The 15,311-nt window shown below is 36.2% G+C and overlaps 1 protein-coding gene across 1 annotated transcript; it reads right to left on the bottom strand.

The window, feature by feature from the left end:
* Window positions 1–585: 585 nt before the first annotated feature.
* LOC149218457 (protein IN2-1-like) lies at window positions 586–1,219 on the bottom strand. Its single transcript, XM_089386564.1, has 4 exons — window positions 1,192–1,219; window positions 1,024–1,089; window positions 848–908; window positions 586–720 (listed from the first exon to the last, which is right to left on the bottom strand). Exons 1-4 carry the CDS (start codon window positions 1,200–1,202, stop codon window positions 586–588), a joined length of 273 nt encoding a protein of 90 aa, XP_089242690.1. The 5' UTR covers window positions 1,203–1,219.
* Window positions 1,220–15,311: the final 14,092 nt, after the last annotated feature.

The raw sequence follows: 15,311 nt of genomic DNA, 5'->3' as shown, positions 1-15,311 counted from the left end.
CATGAAATACAGAAAAAAGCAATACAGCAAGAAGGGTAAGCGAGTAACCAAGGCATGATTGAGTCTTCCAGCCGTTGAACAACAGCTCCTGCAGTAAAAAAACATTATGTGCATCATCTGGGAGGTCTGGAGTTCGAATCCGGATGAAACTCTTTTCCACAATTTCCCTGGAAATGCCCCTAACAGATCCAGGGCCTGGTCCTCCATATTGAAATAGATACAAAGCAGATCATTCCGATACGGTATATTCTTCTCCATCCAAGACTGCCCCCTCCAGCATGTATACAGAAACGCTCAAATGCAAGCTTGAAATCAGAAATATACGCCTTGATTTTCATCTTCAGAGGTTTTCTTTGCACATCAAAAACCGCTGCTGACCCATAAAATTTCGCTGTGTCGCTTGAGACCTCAGGCCGAACGACCCAATTTCGCTGTGTCGCTTGAGTACCCAATTTCGCTGTGTCGCTTGAGACCTCAGGGCGAACGACTATGTTGCAGTGATCCGATGGCGGGAGATGATTTAATCGTCTAACAATCCATCTAACGGCCCACATCGAGACACTGTAGCATGGAGGGGAGTTCGCTTCAGAGGGAACGCCTTACGGCGTAAAGATAAACATAGAAACAAGTGCCAACCTTGTTCGGAGGATAAACTTTCTCCTTGTACCATGCTGGCATGTCTTGCAAATCAATCGTAACTATCTGAATCTCACCAAGACCCTGCATTTTATTTTCAATCGTTTCAGACCCTGCATTTTCTTTTCAATCGTTTCAGTCATTGCATAATGATATCTTATATCAGTAGAAGAACTACCCACACAAAATAGGGGATCAACATGATAAAAACCTTGATGTTCCTGGCACTCCAAACTCGCTGGGCATATGGGCATGTCACACTGATATACAATCTGCAAACCCCAGATCAATTTCAGTATTTAATCGCTAAACAGAGTATGATACTATACACATTCGAACAGAAAGTGATGATTTAGATACAGTAACGATAAAAATTTAGCTACCCACCTGGTCGTTCCATCAAACAATGGAGGAGGCTCCGATTTGGACGTGAGAGCGGGTGGAATTGCATAGCTGCAGTCAAGCAACACGATGCCACAGAAAATATTTTGGTAAATCGGGTACAAGTTTGGATATAATAAATTAAATATATAATCAAACAATGTATCGACTTACAGTGCTGCCATCTTAACCTGGTTGCAGTGTTCTGTGCTGCCATCTTAACCTGGTTGCAGTGTTCTGGTAATCATCATAGCCGTTTTCAAACCACCCCCTGCAGTGTTCTGAGAGACCTTACTGCATACATGATTGTTTCCTTTAGATCTCTATGCTTCCTATTACCATGGAATATTGACAAAGTTACAATAAACCCATTGAAAGACATCACTGTCAACATGAGCAAATATCCCAGCCCTGCATTCAGGCCAAAAAGGGCGGATTCCATGACCCTAAGTCCAAGTGCTCTAAGGTTTCTTCCAATCAGAGGAGCATTGAGGTCCAAGGCAGCTTTACCACTCAGAAAATCCCCTTGAAACGAGACCGCAGATTGACAATATAGTCATGAAATACAGAAAAAAGCAATACAGCAAGAAGGGTAAGCGAGTAACCAAGGCATGATTGAGTCTTCCAGCCGTTGAACAACAGCTCCTGCAGTAAAAAAACATTATGTGCATCATCTGGGAGGTCTGGAGTTCGAATCCGGATGAAACTCTTTTCCACAATTTCCCTGGAAATGCCCCTAACAGATCCAGGGCCTGGTCCTCCATATTGAAATAGATACAAAGCAGATCATTCCGATACGGTATATTCTTCTCCATCCAAGACTGCCCCCTCCAGCATGTATACAGAAACGCTCAAATGCAAGCTTGAAATCAGAAATATACGCCTTGATTTTCATCTTCAGAGGTTTTCTTTGCACATCAAAAACCGCTGCTGACCCATAAAATTTCGCTGTGTCGCTTGAGACCTCAGGCCGAACGACCCAATTTCGCTGTGTCGCTTGAGTACCCAATTTCGCTGTGTCGCTTGAGACTTCAGGGCGAACGACTATGTTGCAGTGATCCGATGGCGGGAGATGATTTAATCGTCTAACAATCCATCTAACGGCCCACATCGAGACACTGTAGCATGGAGGGGAGTTCGCTTCAGAGGGAACGCCTTACGGTGTAATTAATTAGAATTATTAAAAATTATTTAAATTTCAAAATGAATTGGAAATAAATAATAAGACATTGTTGTTAAAAAAAATAACATATATATTTAAATGTTTAAGGAAAATTGAAAATTTTCCATCCAAATTTTTATGATATTGTATCCAATTCCAATCCAAATTCAAACTTGGTAACTATAATTCAAACCTGACTTTTTACTGGAAAACCACATCATGCAGCTCGTCTCGTCATGCCTCACGCACAATCCATTTTTTTTTTCATAGACATTGTACATATTTCGATGCTTTCTTTCCAGATCTGCTCTGCTCCAAGAATAGGCTACGCACGTCCTCTTCACACAAGGTTGGTGCACACTGGTCCATACTCAGTGTTGGTTGCACGCTCGACATGCTGTCTCTTTACACACCTAACCCAGCATCTATCACTCTCAGAATCTACCATCTGGTCTCCTTCCAACACGATTTTGTGATGGGTCAGCTGCCAAATTATGTTCAGTGACTAGGTCCATGGGTGCGTTATAGACCAAATCAACGTGCAAAGTGATTGGATGGGATCAATACACAAGCCACTAAATAATTGAATAATTACATTCCACATGTAATGCATTCACTTTATTACACCTTTGGGAGTTGAGTAAATAATTATGACCAGAACAACAATGTGTGGAGCATATCTTGTAGCTAACTTGTTCACAGGATTTTTTATTTTAATTTTTTTATAACTCATTGGGTACCGAATCATACCATTTTTAGAGGACCAACAAACTGTTAATGTATTCACACATATCAAACCACCGAAATAAGGCCAATTCGCTTGAACGCTCCCTTGGACCATGGCCGTTGATATATCAACCTCTTCATACTCATTTCATGGCCGATGATATATGCCCCAAAAATTGTCATCTTTGAAAACATGCAATTTATTAGCAGCTGCAATCTACACACATATTTTTACTTTTTTCTTTTTTCTTTGTCTTTAAACTAATCATTGATTTTGCTGTTTGGTGCAGGTACTAACATGAATTCAAAATGTACAGATCTATATTATCCATGGATGAAGGATTTGTAGATCCATTTATAGATCAGAGATGATTTAACAAAACGGTTTTTGAAACAGTTACTATAAAAAAAATTGACCAAAACTCATTTTCCATGAGAAGCTCCACTGGAGTTACACACATTCTACTTCATGCTCCTCATGACACTGGGTTGGCCTCAACTATTTTCCTTCTCTTTCTTATTCCAAACCTTGATGTGCCGATCCTTTTTTGGTTGATTAGATCCCTTAAGGGTTATATGCAACAAGCAATATTTGGCTCTATGGCCAATATTATTGTAGATAAAACATGTTATGTGCCAAAGAAAAGGTGGAAACGACTCAAATCTTTTGTTGGTGTTCCTTTTTCTATTTGTGTTGGAAGTCCTTCAATCAACATATTTATGCCTGAATTCATTACAAGAATAACAGTGACCATAAAACAAATCTTTATACCTTAGCACTCGAGGATGCTCCTTGTTTGGCTGCTTATTTTGTTGTTTCTCCAATTTGCTGAGAAGTGCCCAAACTTTTGACACCTAAAACACTTAACATTTTTCCTTGCACATTCTTGGGCCCTTGACTTGGCACTTGATTTTGATGATCGTTTTCTTCATTTCTGCTTGAACTTTAGTCTCTTCAACTGTTGCCTCATTTATTTTCTTTTGGCTTGATCTGCTTTTTGATTTTTTAGCTTCAAATTTCCTATAACTTCTTATATGTTCCTTTAGCTGGTTTTCAATCTCTTCTCCAGTGTTCTTTCTCTTCTCCAACTGATTTTTCAGATTAGATATTTCCTCCTTGAATGCATATTCTTTTTCTTCAAGAATTTGCAACAATTTTTACAAATCTCTATTCTCTATAGTCAGCTTCTCAATTAGCATTGCTTGAGCTTTGTTCTCAGCCTCAAGGATTACTAATCTATTAAATTCATCATCCTCAGATTCCTACATGGAAAAACACCTTCCTCATCTCTTAAGGAATCAACTTCAAAACTCTGATTATCATTTTCTTCAATGATCCCAAAATCATCATCACTAGAATGGCAAGGAAAATGTCCACAATTGAAAATACAGATTTCCATACCTTTTACTAGCATAAGAGATTCTCCATATTTTGCAACATCCTTGATTTTTTTGTAGCACTTCTTCTTTTGTGATTGTTTTCTTTTGTTCTTCGCTTTAATCCCACAATCTACCCTCCAAGTGATCAAGCTTCACTGAAGAGCACTTGCTCTGATATCAATTATTAGAAATGTGCTCACTATTGAGTTGGGGGGCAGGGTGGGCTGGAGAGGGCAGGGCGAGGGGGGGCGGTGAATCAGTAGTGCTACGATTTGTTTATTTTTAATTATTTTTACCAAAAAAACCAGATCCAATAATACATCAGCTAAGCATGTAAAATCACCATACAAAACACCATAAAGAATCAACAAGAAAAGCATGCACATAAGAGGAAACAAAAAAATTTTGGTGGAAAACCCTCTCCAGGGAAAAAAACCACCCACTGCCCTGCTGCTCAAATCTTTTATTATGATGAACAAATTTTGTAGATAGAGGAGCTAGCACTCACTAGCTGGAAGACTTGAATACCTCGACAATTTTGCTATCAATACTAGATAGAGAGACTCTTCTCTCACGACTCTACAAACACATGTTCGCTGGAAGCCACCACAACCAATGAGCCTCGCCCAATACCACTGGACTCTAGAGAAATTTGCTACTCGCTCTGATTTGCTAGCTATAAAGCACCTACCATCTCTACGCATTGTCTATCACAAGTCTCAACACCCTCAACACCTTCATGCGAACCAAGTTTCAGAATATTTCACACTAGGCTCTCAAACCTGCTCAACATGAGCAACCCTGCAACAACTCTGATTTGAATCTAACATAACAACCTCTACTCAAAACACAACTACAAATATTCAATATGATAAACAATACACTGTAGCACCCACTCACACTCTCACAACCATACTCAATCCATACATCCAATACATAACTCAATATTCTCACAAAAGTATATATCAAAATATCCTCAATAATCTCCAATCAATACCATGGGAAAATACTATGGTTAAGTTTATACCAAGGACACCCATATCATGGTAAACACCAGGTCAATACCACGAGCCAATACCATTCACCCATGTACCATGGTAATCTCCAGGTCAATACCACGGGTCAAAACGATGGGTCTTTTTTCTTTGTCTTTAAACTAATCATTGATTTTGTTGTTTGGTGTAGGTACAAACATGAATTCAAAATGCACAGATCTATATTATCCATGGATGAAGGATTTGTAGATCCATTTATAGATAAGAGATGATCTAACAAAACGGTTTTTGAAACAATTACTATAAAAAAAAACTGATCAAAACTCATTTTCCATGAGAAGCTCCCCTGGAGTTATACACATTTTGCTTCATGCTTCTCATGAGACTGGGATGGCCTCAACTATTTTCCTTCTCTTTCTTTCTCCAAACCTTGATGTACCGATTCTTTTTTGGTTGATTAGATCCCTTAAGGGTTATATGCAACTAGCAATATTTGGCTCTATGGCCAATATTATTGCAGATAAAACATGTTATGTGCCAAAGAAAAGGTGGAAACGACTCAAATCTTTTGTTGGTGTTCCTTTTTCTATTTGTGTTGGAAGTCCTACAATCAACAGATTTATGCCTGAATTCATTACAAGAATAACAGTGACCATAAAACAAATCTTTATACCTTAGCACTGGAGGATGCTCCTTGTTTAGCTACTTATTTTGCTGTTTCTCCAATTTGTTGAGAAGTGCCCAAACTTTTGACAGCTAAAACACTTAACATTTTTCCTTTGCACATTCTTGGGCCCTTGACTTGGCACTTGATTTTGATGGTCATTTTCTTCATTTCTGTTTGAACTTTCTTTAGTCTCTTCAACTGCTGCCTCATTTGTTTTCTTTTGGTTCAATCTCTTCTCCAGTCTTCCTTCTCTTCTCCAACTGATTTTTCAGATTAGATATTTCCTCCTCGAATGCATGTTTTTTTTTTCAAGAATTTGCAGCAATTTTTACAAATCTTTATTCTCTATAGTCAGCTTCTCAATTAGCATTGCTTGAGCTTTGTTTTCAGCTTCAAGGGTTACTAATTTATTAAATTCATCATCCTCAGATTCTTGCACTAGAAAAACATGTTCCTCGTCTCTTAAGGAAGAAACTTCAAAACTCTGATTATCATTTTCTTCAATGATCCCAAAATCATCATCACTAGATTGGCAAGGAAAATGTCCACAACTGAAAATACGGTTTTCCATACCTTTTACCAGCATAAGAGGTTCTCTAGATTTTGCAGCATTCTTGATTTGTTTGCAGCACTTCTTCTTCTGTGATTGTTTTCTCTTTTTCTTCTCCTTAATCCCACAATCTACCTTCCAAGTGATGAAGCTTCACTAAAGAGCACTTGCTCTTATATCAATTGTTAGAAATCTGGGAGGGGGGTGAATCAGTAGTGCTATGATTTCTTTAATTTTTAATTATTTTTACCAAAAAAACTAGGTTCAATAATCCATCAGCTAAGCATGTAAAATCACCATACAAAACTCCATAAAGAATCAACAAGAAAAACATGCACATAAGAGGAAACAATTTTTTTTGGTGGAAAACCCTCTCCAGGAAAAAAACCACCCACTGCTCTGTTGCTCAAATATTTTATTATGCTGAACAAATTGTGTACATAGAGGAGCTAGCACCCACTAGCTGGAAGACTCGAATACTCAGACAATTTTTCTAGCAATAATAAATAGAGAGACTCTTCTATCACGACTCTACAAATGCATGTTCGCTGGAAGCCACCATGACCAATAAGCCTTGCCCAATACCATTGGACTCTGGAGAAATATGCTACTCGCTCTGATTTCTAGCTATAAATCACCCACCATCTCTACGCATTGTCTATCACGAGTCTCAATACCCTCAACACATTCATGTGTTCCACGTTTCAGAATATTTCACACTAGGCTCTCAGACTTGCTAAACATGAGCAACCCTGCGACAACTATGATATGAATCTAATAATAACAACCTCTACTCAAAATAAAACTACAAATATGCAACATGCTAAACAATACACTGTAGCACCCACTCACACGCTCACATCCATACTCAATCCATACATCCAATACATGACTCAGTATTCTCACAAAAGTATATGTCAAAATATCCTCAATAATCTCCAATCAATACCATGGGCAAATACTATGGTTAAGTTGATACCAAGGACACCCATACCATGGTAAACACCAGGTCAATACCACGAGTCAATACCATGGTTATGCCAATACCATGCACCCTTGTACCATGGTAATCTCCAGGTCAATACCATGGGTCAAAACCATGGTAATGCCAATACCACAAATCCCTATACCATGGTAACCTCCAAGCCAATACCATAGGCAGATACCATGGTAAAACCAATACCTGCAATGTCAATACCAAGCGTCAACTTGGACCACTCACACAATCCAATACTAAGGAAATTCCAATGTTAGGAATACTTGTACCATGGTAATGTAACCATCAACCATAAACTCATCAAACCATATAGAATCATGTGCAACAATAAAACTACCAATAACACAACTATCTGGAAAAAAATCCAAACACATACACACACACATCATATGCAAGCCAAACTGCAACATGATCATCTGCCAACACATGCCTAGGTTGACATCAATGTCAACCAACAACACTGCATCATCAGTGTACCTACAATACAACATCAATGGCAACATATTTGTGGTAGTTCATAAGTTCAACAAGATGTGTGTTCTAATGCCCTATAAAAATACCATCAGCGGGAAAGAAGTAGCAAACTTGTTCTTTGGATAGATTTTGGTGCACTTTGGAATACTTAAGAGCATCATTTTAGACAAGGACACAAGATTTCTTAGTGCATTTTGGACTACATTGTAGGAGAAGATGGACACAAAGTCAAAGAGGTCTACAACATTACATCCACATATAGATGGCCATATATAAGTAGTTAACAAGACTTTGGTGTAGATTTTGAGGGGTTACAACCACAAGCATCAAAAGACCCTCATATGACAAGAATCCACATTTCTACTAGTAAGTCCCCATTTGAAATTTTTCTTGGATATTTCCCACCTTCACCTTTGGATATTGCATATGGGCAGCAAGGAGGATTGAAGGAGGATCTTACAAGGGATGCCTTGAGGGCATAAAACTTTATTGAGGAGATTAGACAAATCCATATACAGGTACAAGAGATATTACATGAGTCATAAGAAAAATATAAGGTTGGGCGTGATCAACACAAAACAGAGAAGTCCTTCAAGGTTGGAGACCCAGTATGGTTATAATTGAACAGGGAAAGGCTACGAGGTTCGGGTAAGAAAATTAAGTCTCTGCGATATGGTCCCTTTGAGATACTAGAAAATGTGGGAGATAATTCCTACAGATTCAATCTACCCACATACATGCACATTTACTTAGTGGTGAATGTGGAGAATTTGAACTTTATGAGCCTTCCATGCTAGATCATGAAGGAAAACATCTCCTACCTTATGTAGATAATTTGGCTCAAAATTCATAGGCGTAGTTAAGGAAGGATAAAATTTTGAAAAAGAGGTCTAAAACTACAAGATAGGGGTAGCATGACCTTTGGCAGATTGGGTTGAAAGGGCATCTTCCAGGAAAGGCTAAATGGTACACCTGAGAGAAGGTGGAAGAAAATTATCCTTACCTTATTCAATAGAATCCATTAGGTACCAAAAGCCTCAAAACATTAGGAGGTGTGATCTAGATAATTATATTATTTTCATCCATTTCAATTCTTTTATAGAGGAAAAAGTGGAGGAATCAACTCACAAGACCATTTTTACCGGTGGGACCCAGTTTGGAAAATTGGGGTCTAAAACCTTCTAGGAGCAATTTGAGGCATAAATTGGTGTTTTGGGGGGATAAATATGTGTTTCCTAAATATGGATACTTCTTGTGTTATTCTACACATAAAGACCTTTCCAAAGGTGCAATAATCACTTCAATTTGAGTTTGTATGAAAAATTTATGCCACTCGGAAGTTAACCTTCCTATTTGACCACCATAATTCAATAGGATGCCATGTTGGCCCCCATTATTCATAGAAAATGGGCTAGCCACGTGATCATGATGAAGCAGACTCTATAAGACTCAATATTGTATCTCTAGTTAAGAATTGGAGGAGTCAAATTGGTTTGGATGGGATCGTTATATTTTTTGTCAGCCATCTTGATGCTTTTAGAGTGGAAAAAGTGGAGGAATCAACTCCTAGGGTCATTTTTATCGATAAGACCCAGTTTGGAAAATTGGGGTTTGAAACCTTTTGAGAGTAGTTTGAGGCATCAAATGATATTTTTTGCGGGTAAAAATTTGATGCTTAAATGCAACACTTTTTTGTGCTATTCTACATATAAAGACCACTAAGAGGAAAAAGGTTTTATTCTTTTCAAGTGCATTTTGTTCCATAGATGAGAAAAATATCTGAGAGGGATATGGGAGTATGATTTGTGCACTTTAGCAGACTATGAGCCATAGGCCTCACTTCTTTATAGTTGCATCCATTTTCCATTCAGAGAAAGAGAGCATATCATTCTCACCTTCAAGTAGACTTTTCTCTTGAAAGGGTTTCCCATGATATATCTTGTGTCATTTGTGGTTTGTGAGTTTTTATTTTGAAATTCTCTATTTTCTACATAATTATAATTTTCATGCATACATAATAAATATTGATTAACATATCTAGAAATCAAAGGATAAATAAGTTTTCATAATGTAGATTTTGAGTTTTTAAGTATCCTTTTATCAGATCTATTGTGAAAAACTATCCAATGGAATATCCATGGTAGTTTATGGATCACAGACCTAACCACTAGTAGGTTATCAGGCTATCTTATAATTGGGCCACTAGGAGGAAAAGAGTTCCATTCTATTTGAGTGCATTTGTTTTCCATAGATAATCGTAGCCAATAGTGGATAGTGACATAGAAAACAAAGAGGATTTCCACATTGTAGCAGCCCATGGGCCACACACCTCACTTCTTTGTACTTTCATCCATTTTCCATTAAGAGAAAGGGAGGAAAGCAGCCTCACCTTCCAGCTGGGTTTTCCCCTAAAAGGTTCCCCATAGTATATATTGTGTTCTTATTATAGTGATTGATTGTATTTTTGTATTTTTCTATATTTTCACCATTTACATATTGCATGCATGAAATTGTAACTTAATAAATCTACTATTCTAAGCAAAAAAAATCAGATAGTATAAATTTCAGATTTTTAAGTATAATCTTAATAGACTTGTTGTGACGAACTGTTAAGTGGAATATTCACAGTTTATGTATCAGTAGTTTGTTAACAAATATGGATTTCTTAGGTTTTCAAGAAAACTTTAAAAAAGAAATGATGGATGAAATGGAAAAATAAATGAATGAAAAGAAGGAAGAAATACAAAAATCCATGAATATTGTGGAAAATCTTCTCTCAGAGAGGCTTCCTAAAAAGGATATTGAAATCCAACGGAATCATGGAAATAATTAGAACAATTATGCTAGAGAGAAATCACCTATGGGGGGTGTTTTACCCCAATCAGAGAGTAAAAATATTGAATCGCAAAACCATAATCATGATTTTTCACTCAAAGATCCTCATCATCAAGGTTTAAAGTTAGGACCAAGGAACTACTACATTTAGAAGACCGATATGAGGAAGTTTGACAATAATGGTCCTATAACTTAGATATTCCATAGGGAGAAATACTTTGATCTACACCAAGTGGCAACCTTAAAAAAGGTAAATATTGTAGCGATGTTCTTAGAACAAGATCAACATGTATGGTATGAATGAATTTGTAAAAAGAAAAAGGATTATGCTATATCGTGGTCCCTTTTTACAAAGGAATTGATAGCACATTATGGGGATATTAAGACCAATAGATTCTTTAGTCAATATGATAAATCTTCAATAAAAGGGTTTAGTTACATAGCACATTCAACAATTTAACATTTTAAGTGAAAATTACATACTGTAGATGTTGATATAGCATATCCAAAAAATTGATTGTTGACCACTCAACAACCATCTAAATAGTGTCCATGCATCATCCAAAAAACATAAAATATACAAAATTGTCAACATCTCAAAATAAAAGCACCTATAAGTTATTGTCCTATATTAATGTCATTGTATCAGCTATGCATAATCATCAAAATTGTCATATATAAGTTTATGCAAAAAAGAGAAAAATATGATGTATGACATGTGTATCATTTAGGATATGCATTTTCCTAAAGGAGCTTAACAAAAGGACGGTGATAGTACTGATAGTGTTCATTCCCATTCTACTCTAATAACAGCCATATCCCTCAAATCTGTTGTGCACCTTCTTTGGATAAACGATTGGAAATAACGTTCCTTTCCCTGCAAATGTGACGACATGTAATAAGATCAAATTGTCCCTTAATTATTAATACTTCATCCAATATGTTTTTGAGTGTGTGTATGTGAAATTTAGATTGTTGGTTAAACCAATCAAGAATCACTCTTAAGTCACCAAAAATTTGTAGTTTTCGGCATCCTTTTTCTAATGAAAAGAGTAGGAGCAATTTGAGGCTATAATTTTTTGTACTAGAACCTAAACCAAATTTTAGCTTGAAAAAATGTTCACAATTTAAATATAGTACACCCCCCTCGTCCCTGCCACATCTGTGATTTTATGTTGAACCGTCAAAATAATCCCACGGTGTATATTGATCAATGTGATTAGCAATGATTGATCAAGTTCTAGACCTAGGATCTTCTTTAGGAAGGAGATTATATATCACCACAACCTATGCCACAATTTGCTCTAGATAAATATCTTTGTCTTGAAAGATAATTTAATTTCTCCCAGGTTATATGCCCCAACATACAAGTGGAGGGAGGTTCCATAATTTGTTTGGAGAGGACTCGCTCCACCATGATCTCCAAGCATCGTTAAATGAATCTCCCTGCCACATGATGCTAAAATCTAGAGCCAAATAGAACATATTCCATATCTTAACCATTATAGGACAGAGACAAAAATATGATCTACCAATTCCTCCATGCCTTTGCATAAAACACTCCATGATGGGCCCTAGAAATATCTCATTTTTAAATTATCGTCTTAGGGGCCTTATTTTCCAAGAGACACCATAAAAATAATTGAGCTTTAGCAGGACTTTTTAGTTTCCATATATGCTTCCACCACCATAATCGTACCTCATGTTCTTTTCCATCATATACGAATATATATCCTTCTTTCGAGGTGTATCTCCTGTGTGTTGAATGAATCCAAAGAAGTTCATCCTCCTTATCAAGTATCCCAACATGAGTATTATTGAAGGCTCTGATAGAATCATTCCATGAATGATACCAATCTATAGGTAAATATAAAAATTGTGCAAATAACCAACCCTGTCCCTGTCCCCAAATAGATGTGCTATTTGGATCAACAATTTGATTTAAAGTTATTTTACCTCGCACAGCCAGATAATTCACCACTTTAGGTGGAAGGATATGTTTATCCCCACTACCCAACCATGGATCGAGACAAGTCAAACCTATAACCCACCTACTCACCTGATTCCACTCTCCATGCTAATCTCAACCCAATGATGTTGAAAGAATCAATCACTGCCTTCCATATAGTTGATATGTTTTGTTTGCTCTTATTTTGATGTCGGATCCAGTCCTCAAGAGTTAAATGGAATATATATTTTCTAGATACAACCTTTGTCCATAAATTGACTATTGTTAACAATCTCCAAAAAACTTTTGCAGCAAGCGCCTGTGAAAAGAAATTTAAATTTTTAAGTCCCCACCCTCCCCATTTTTGGGGAAGAACAATCCTTTCCCATCTTAACCAAGTAAAGGTCCTACTTTCTTTTTTTCCTCTCCCTAAAAAATTGTAAAAACATTTTTGAATCAGATTCAGAATACCTTTGGGTATCCAGGACAAAGACATTTAGAATACCAGAATTGCTTCCAAACTAAATTTTATGATTTGAGTCTTAGATTAAAAAAAATCATATGATAATTTGTTAGACCTATTTATAGGAAATTTAAACAAAATCAGCCAACATGAGGTGTATATATTTGAACCTAAATATCTAGAGCATGCTTTCAGTCTAGCAAGGAAAGTTGAAAGTAAAAATATGGCTAATAGAAATTTGGTCACTAATAACTATAGATAAAATCATGATCCCTCTCCTAAACTGATAAGGTTGACACCTCAACAAATGGATGAAAGAAGAGCAAAGAGACTATGTTTTAACTGTGACAGCGAGTACAATAAGGGGCATAAATGAAGTGAGAAGAAATAATTCTACATAGAATTTGAAGATCAAGAAGATCAAGGAATCAAATTGTCCCAAGATCTATAACTAGAAGAGATTATGTTAGGTCCCTATAATACTAGTGTATCACCTATATTGTTATTGGTGTGCCTCATATAATCCCACTATTGTTATTGTTGTGCCCTTACATTATTATTGTTATGTAAGCCCTAATTATAGTTTTACCCTTTAGACTCTTATATATACTAAGCAAGTCTTGTTATTTGAACCATTAAAGAATTTGTTCGTTTATGTGATATAAAAGGAGGATTTCCCCCTCGAAGTGTCTTATTATCAAGCCGTTTATCTATATTTTCTTATGTTTTTTGCGTTATTTTGATCTAGGTACATAACATTTGGAATCAGAGTAGGCGAATCTTGGGATTGTCTTCCTCAAAACTAGTTGTCTTGAAATTTTTATAACCTCTTTTTGGCTCAGGATAAGGATATGAAACTTTTACAGTATGAATATTACAGGTTGAATTACTTTGGATTCAATTTTTAGCAAAATATTTTCAATGGTTTAGATATTATGATCAGTGAAAGTTAGGGGTTTTTACATGCCCTGAATTTAGTCTTAAACAGGTGTTATGGGAAAAATCATCATAACTTCCTCTTCATGCATCTGATTTGAATTATGTAAAAAGTAAATAAAATTGTATGGATTGTATTTTTTTTTGTACAAGCTTTAGGGTTGAAGGCTAAAAAAATGAGATGTGGTAACCATACAAGTTCATTGTACTGAACCAGTCCATAATTAGGTCATCGTGGGAGATTTGGCATAGCTTTATCTTGAAGAATTCAATCTTACTCTAACTCTTAGGGTTGGAAAGAAGACACAACAAGATACCTCGGCGTGAATTTTCAACCCTTGGGAGACTATACAATAGATTTAAGGTCGGTAAGATCAACAAGATCAAAATCAAGCTCTAAAAAACAAAAAAGGTTATGTATTTTTAAAATTGCATAACTTATGTTTGAAAATTTAGTTTGAAGTGATTCATGTTGAAAATGTAACTAGTGTCAGTCTTCATAATGTAATGTAAAATAATATTTGATGTATTTATTATATTCATTATTATATCTATTTTCAATCAAAGCACATTCTTCATGCTTATAGAGTCAAAAAGAGTCAAAACAAATTATTATGAGTCAAAGAAGTTGGCCTTCATAATGCACTGTAAAAAAAATCATTGATGTATTTATTATATTCATTATTATATTTATTTTTGGTCAAAGCATGTTCTTCATGCTTATAGAGTCAAAAAGAATTTATTATGAGTCAAAGAAAATGTGTTTGACTCATGTCCCATTTGGACATTTGTAAAAAAAAGAGAATTTTGAATTTTATTGAGCCAAAGTCCACCAAAAATTGTCAAGTTGGCCCTCCTTGGGAACAAGTCAGCCTGGGCCTCCAAGAGCCACTTATTCAACCTCTTGGACGGATATATATAGAAGACATTTTGATCACTTTGAGGGAACACACTCACTCATTATCATATACTGTTGGAAATAATACTGAGAGGGGGGGTGAATCAGTATTATCAAGTTCTTTTAATAAATCTTCCTTATTTATTCTTTGAATTATTTTTGCATGTCAGTACCATAAAATAATGAGCATGAACAAGGAAAACAGATAGTCACACCAAAGAACACCAGATGTAAGGTGGAAACCCAATGTGGGTGAAAACCAC

This window comes from Pinus tabuliformis, chromosome Q (genome assembly GCF_031772625.1).
Source record: "Pinus tabuliformis cultivar Carrire ecotype Pingquan chromosome Q, CPIR1, whole genome shotgun sequence".
NCBI lineage: Eukaryota > Viridiplantae > Streptophyta > Pinopsida > Pinales > Pinaceae > Pinus > Pinus tabuliformis.
Note: the sequence above shows the minus strand (reverse complement) of the source record. Positions and strands in the feature narration are given on the sequence as shown.

Excerpts from the sequence above, each read along its gene's own strand:
- LOC149218457 (XM_089386564.1), bottom strand. Across the intron at positions 909-1,023 it reads TTGTTTGATGGAACGACCAG|ATTGTATATCAGTGTGACAT; the intron begins GTGGGTAGCTAA and ends TGGGGTTTGCAG. Across the intron at positions 721-847 it reads GGAGTGCCAGGAACATCAAG|GGTCTTGGTGAGATTCAGAT; the intron begins GTTTTTATCATG and ends AATAAAATGCAG.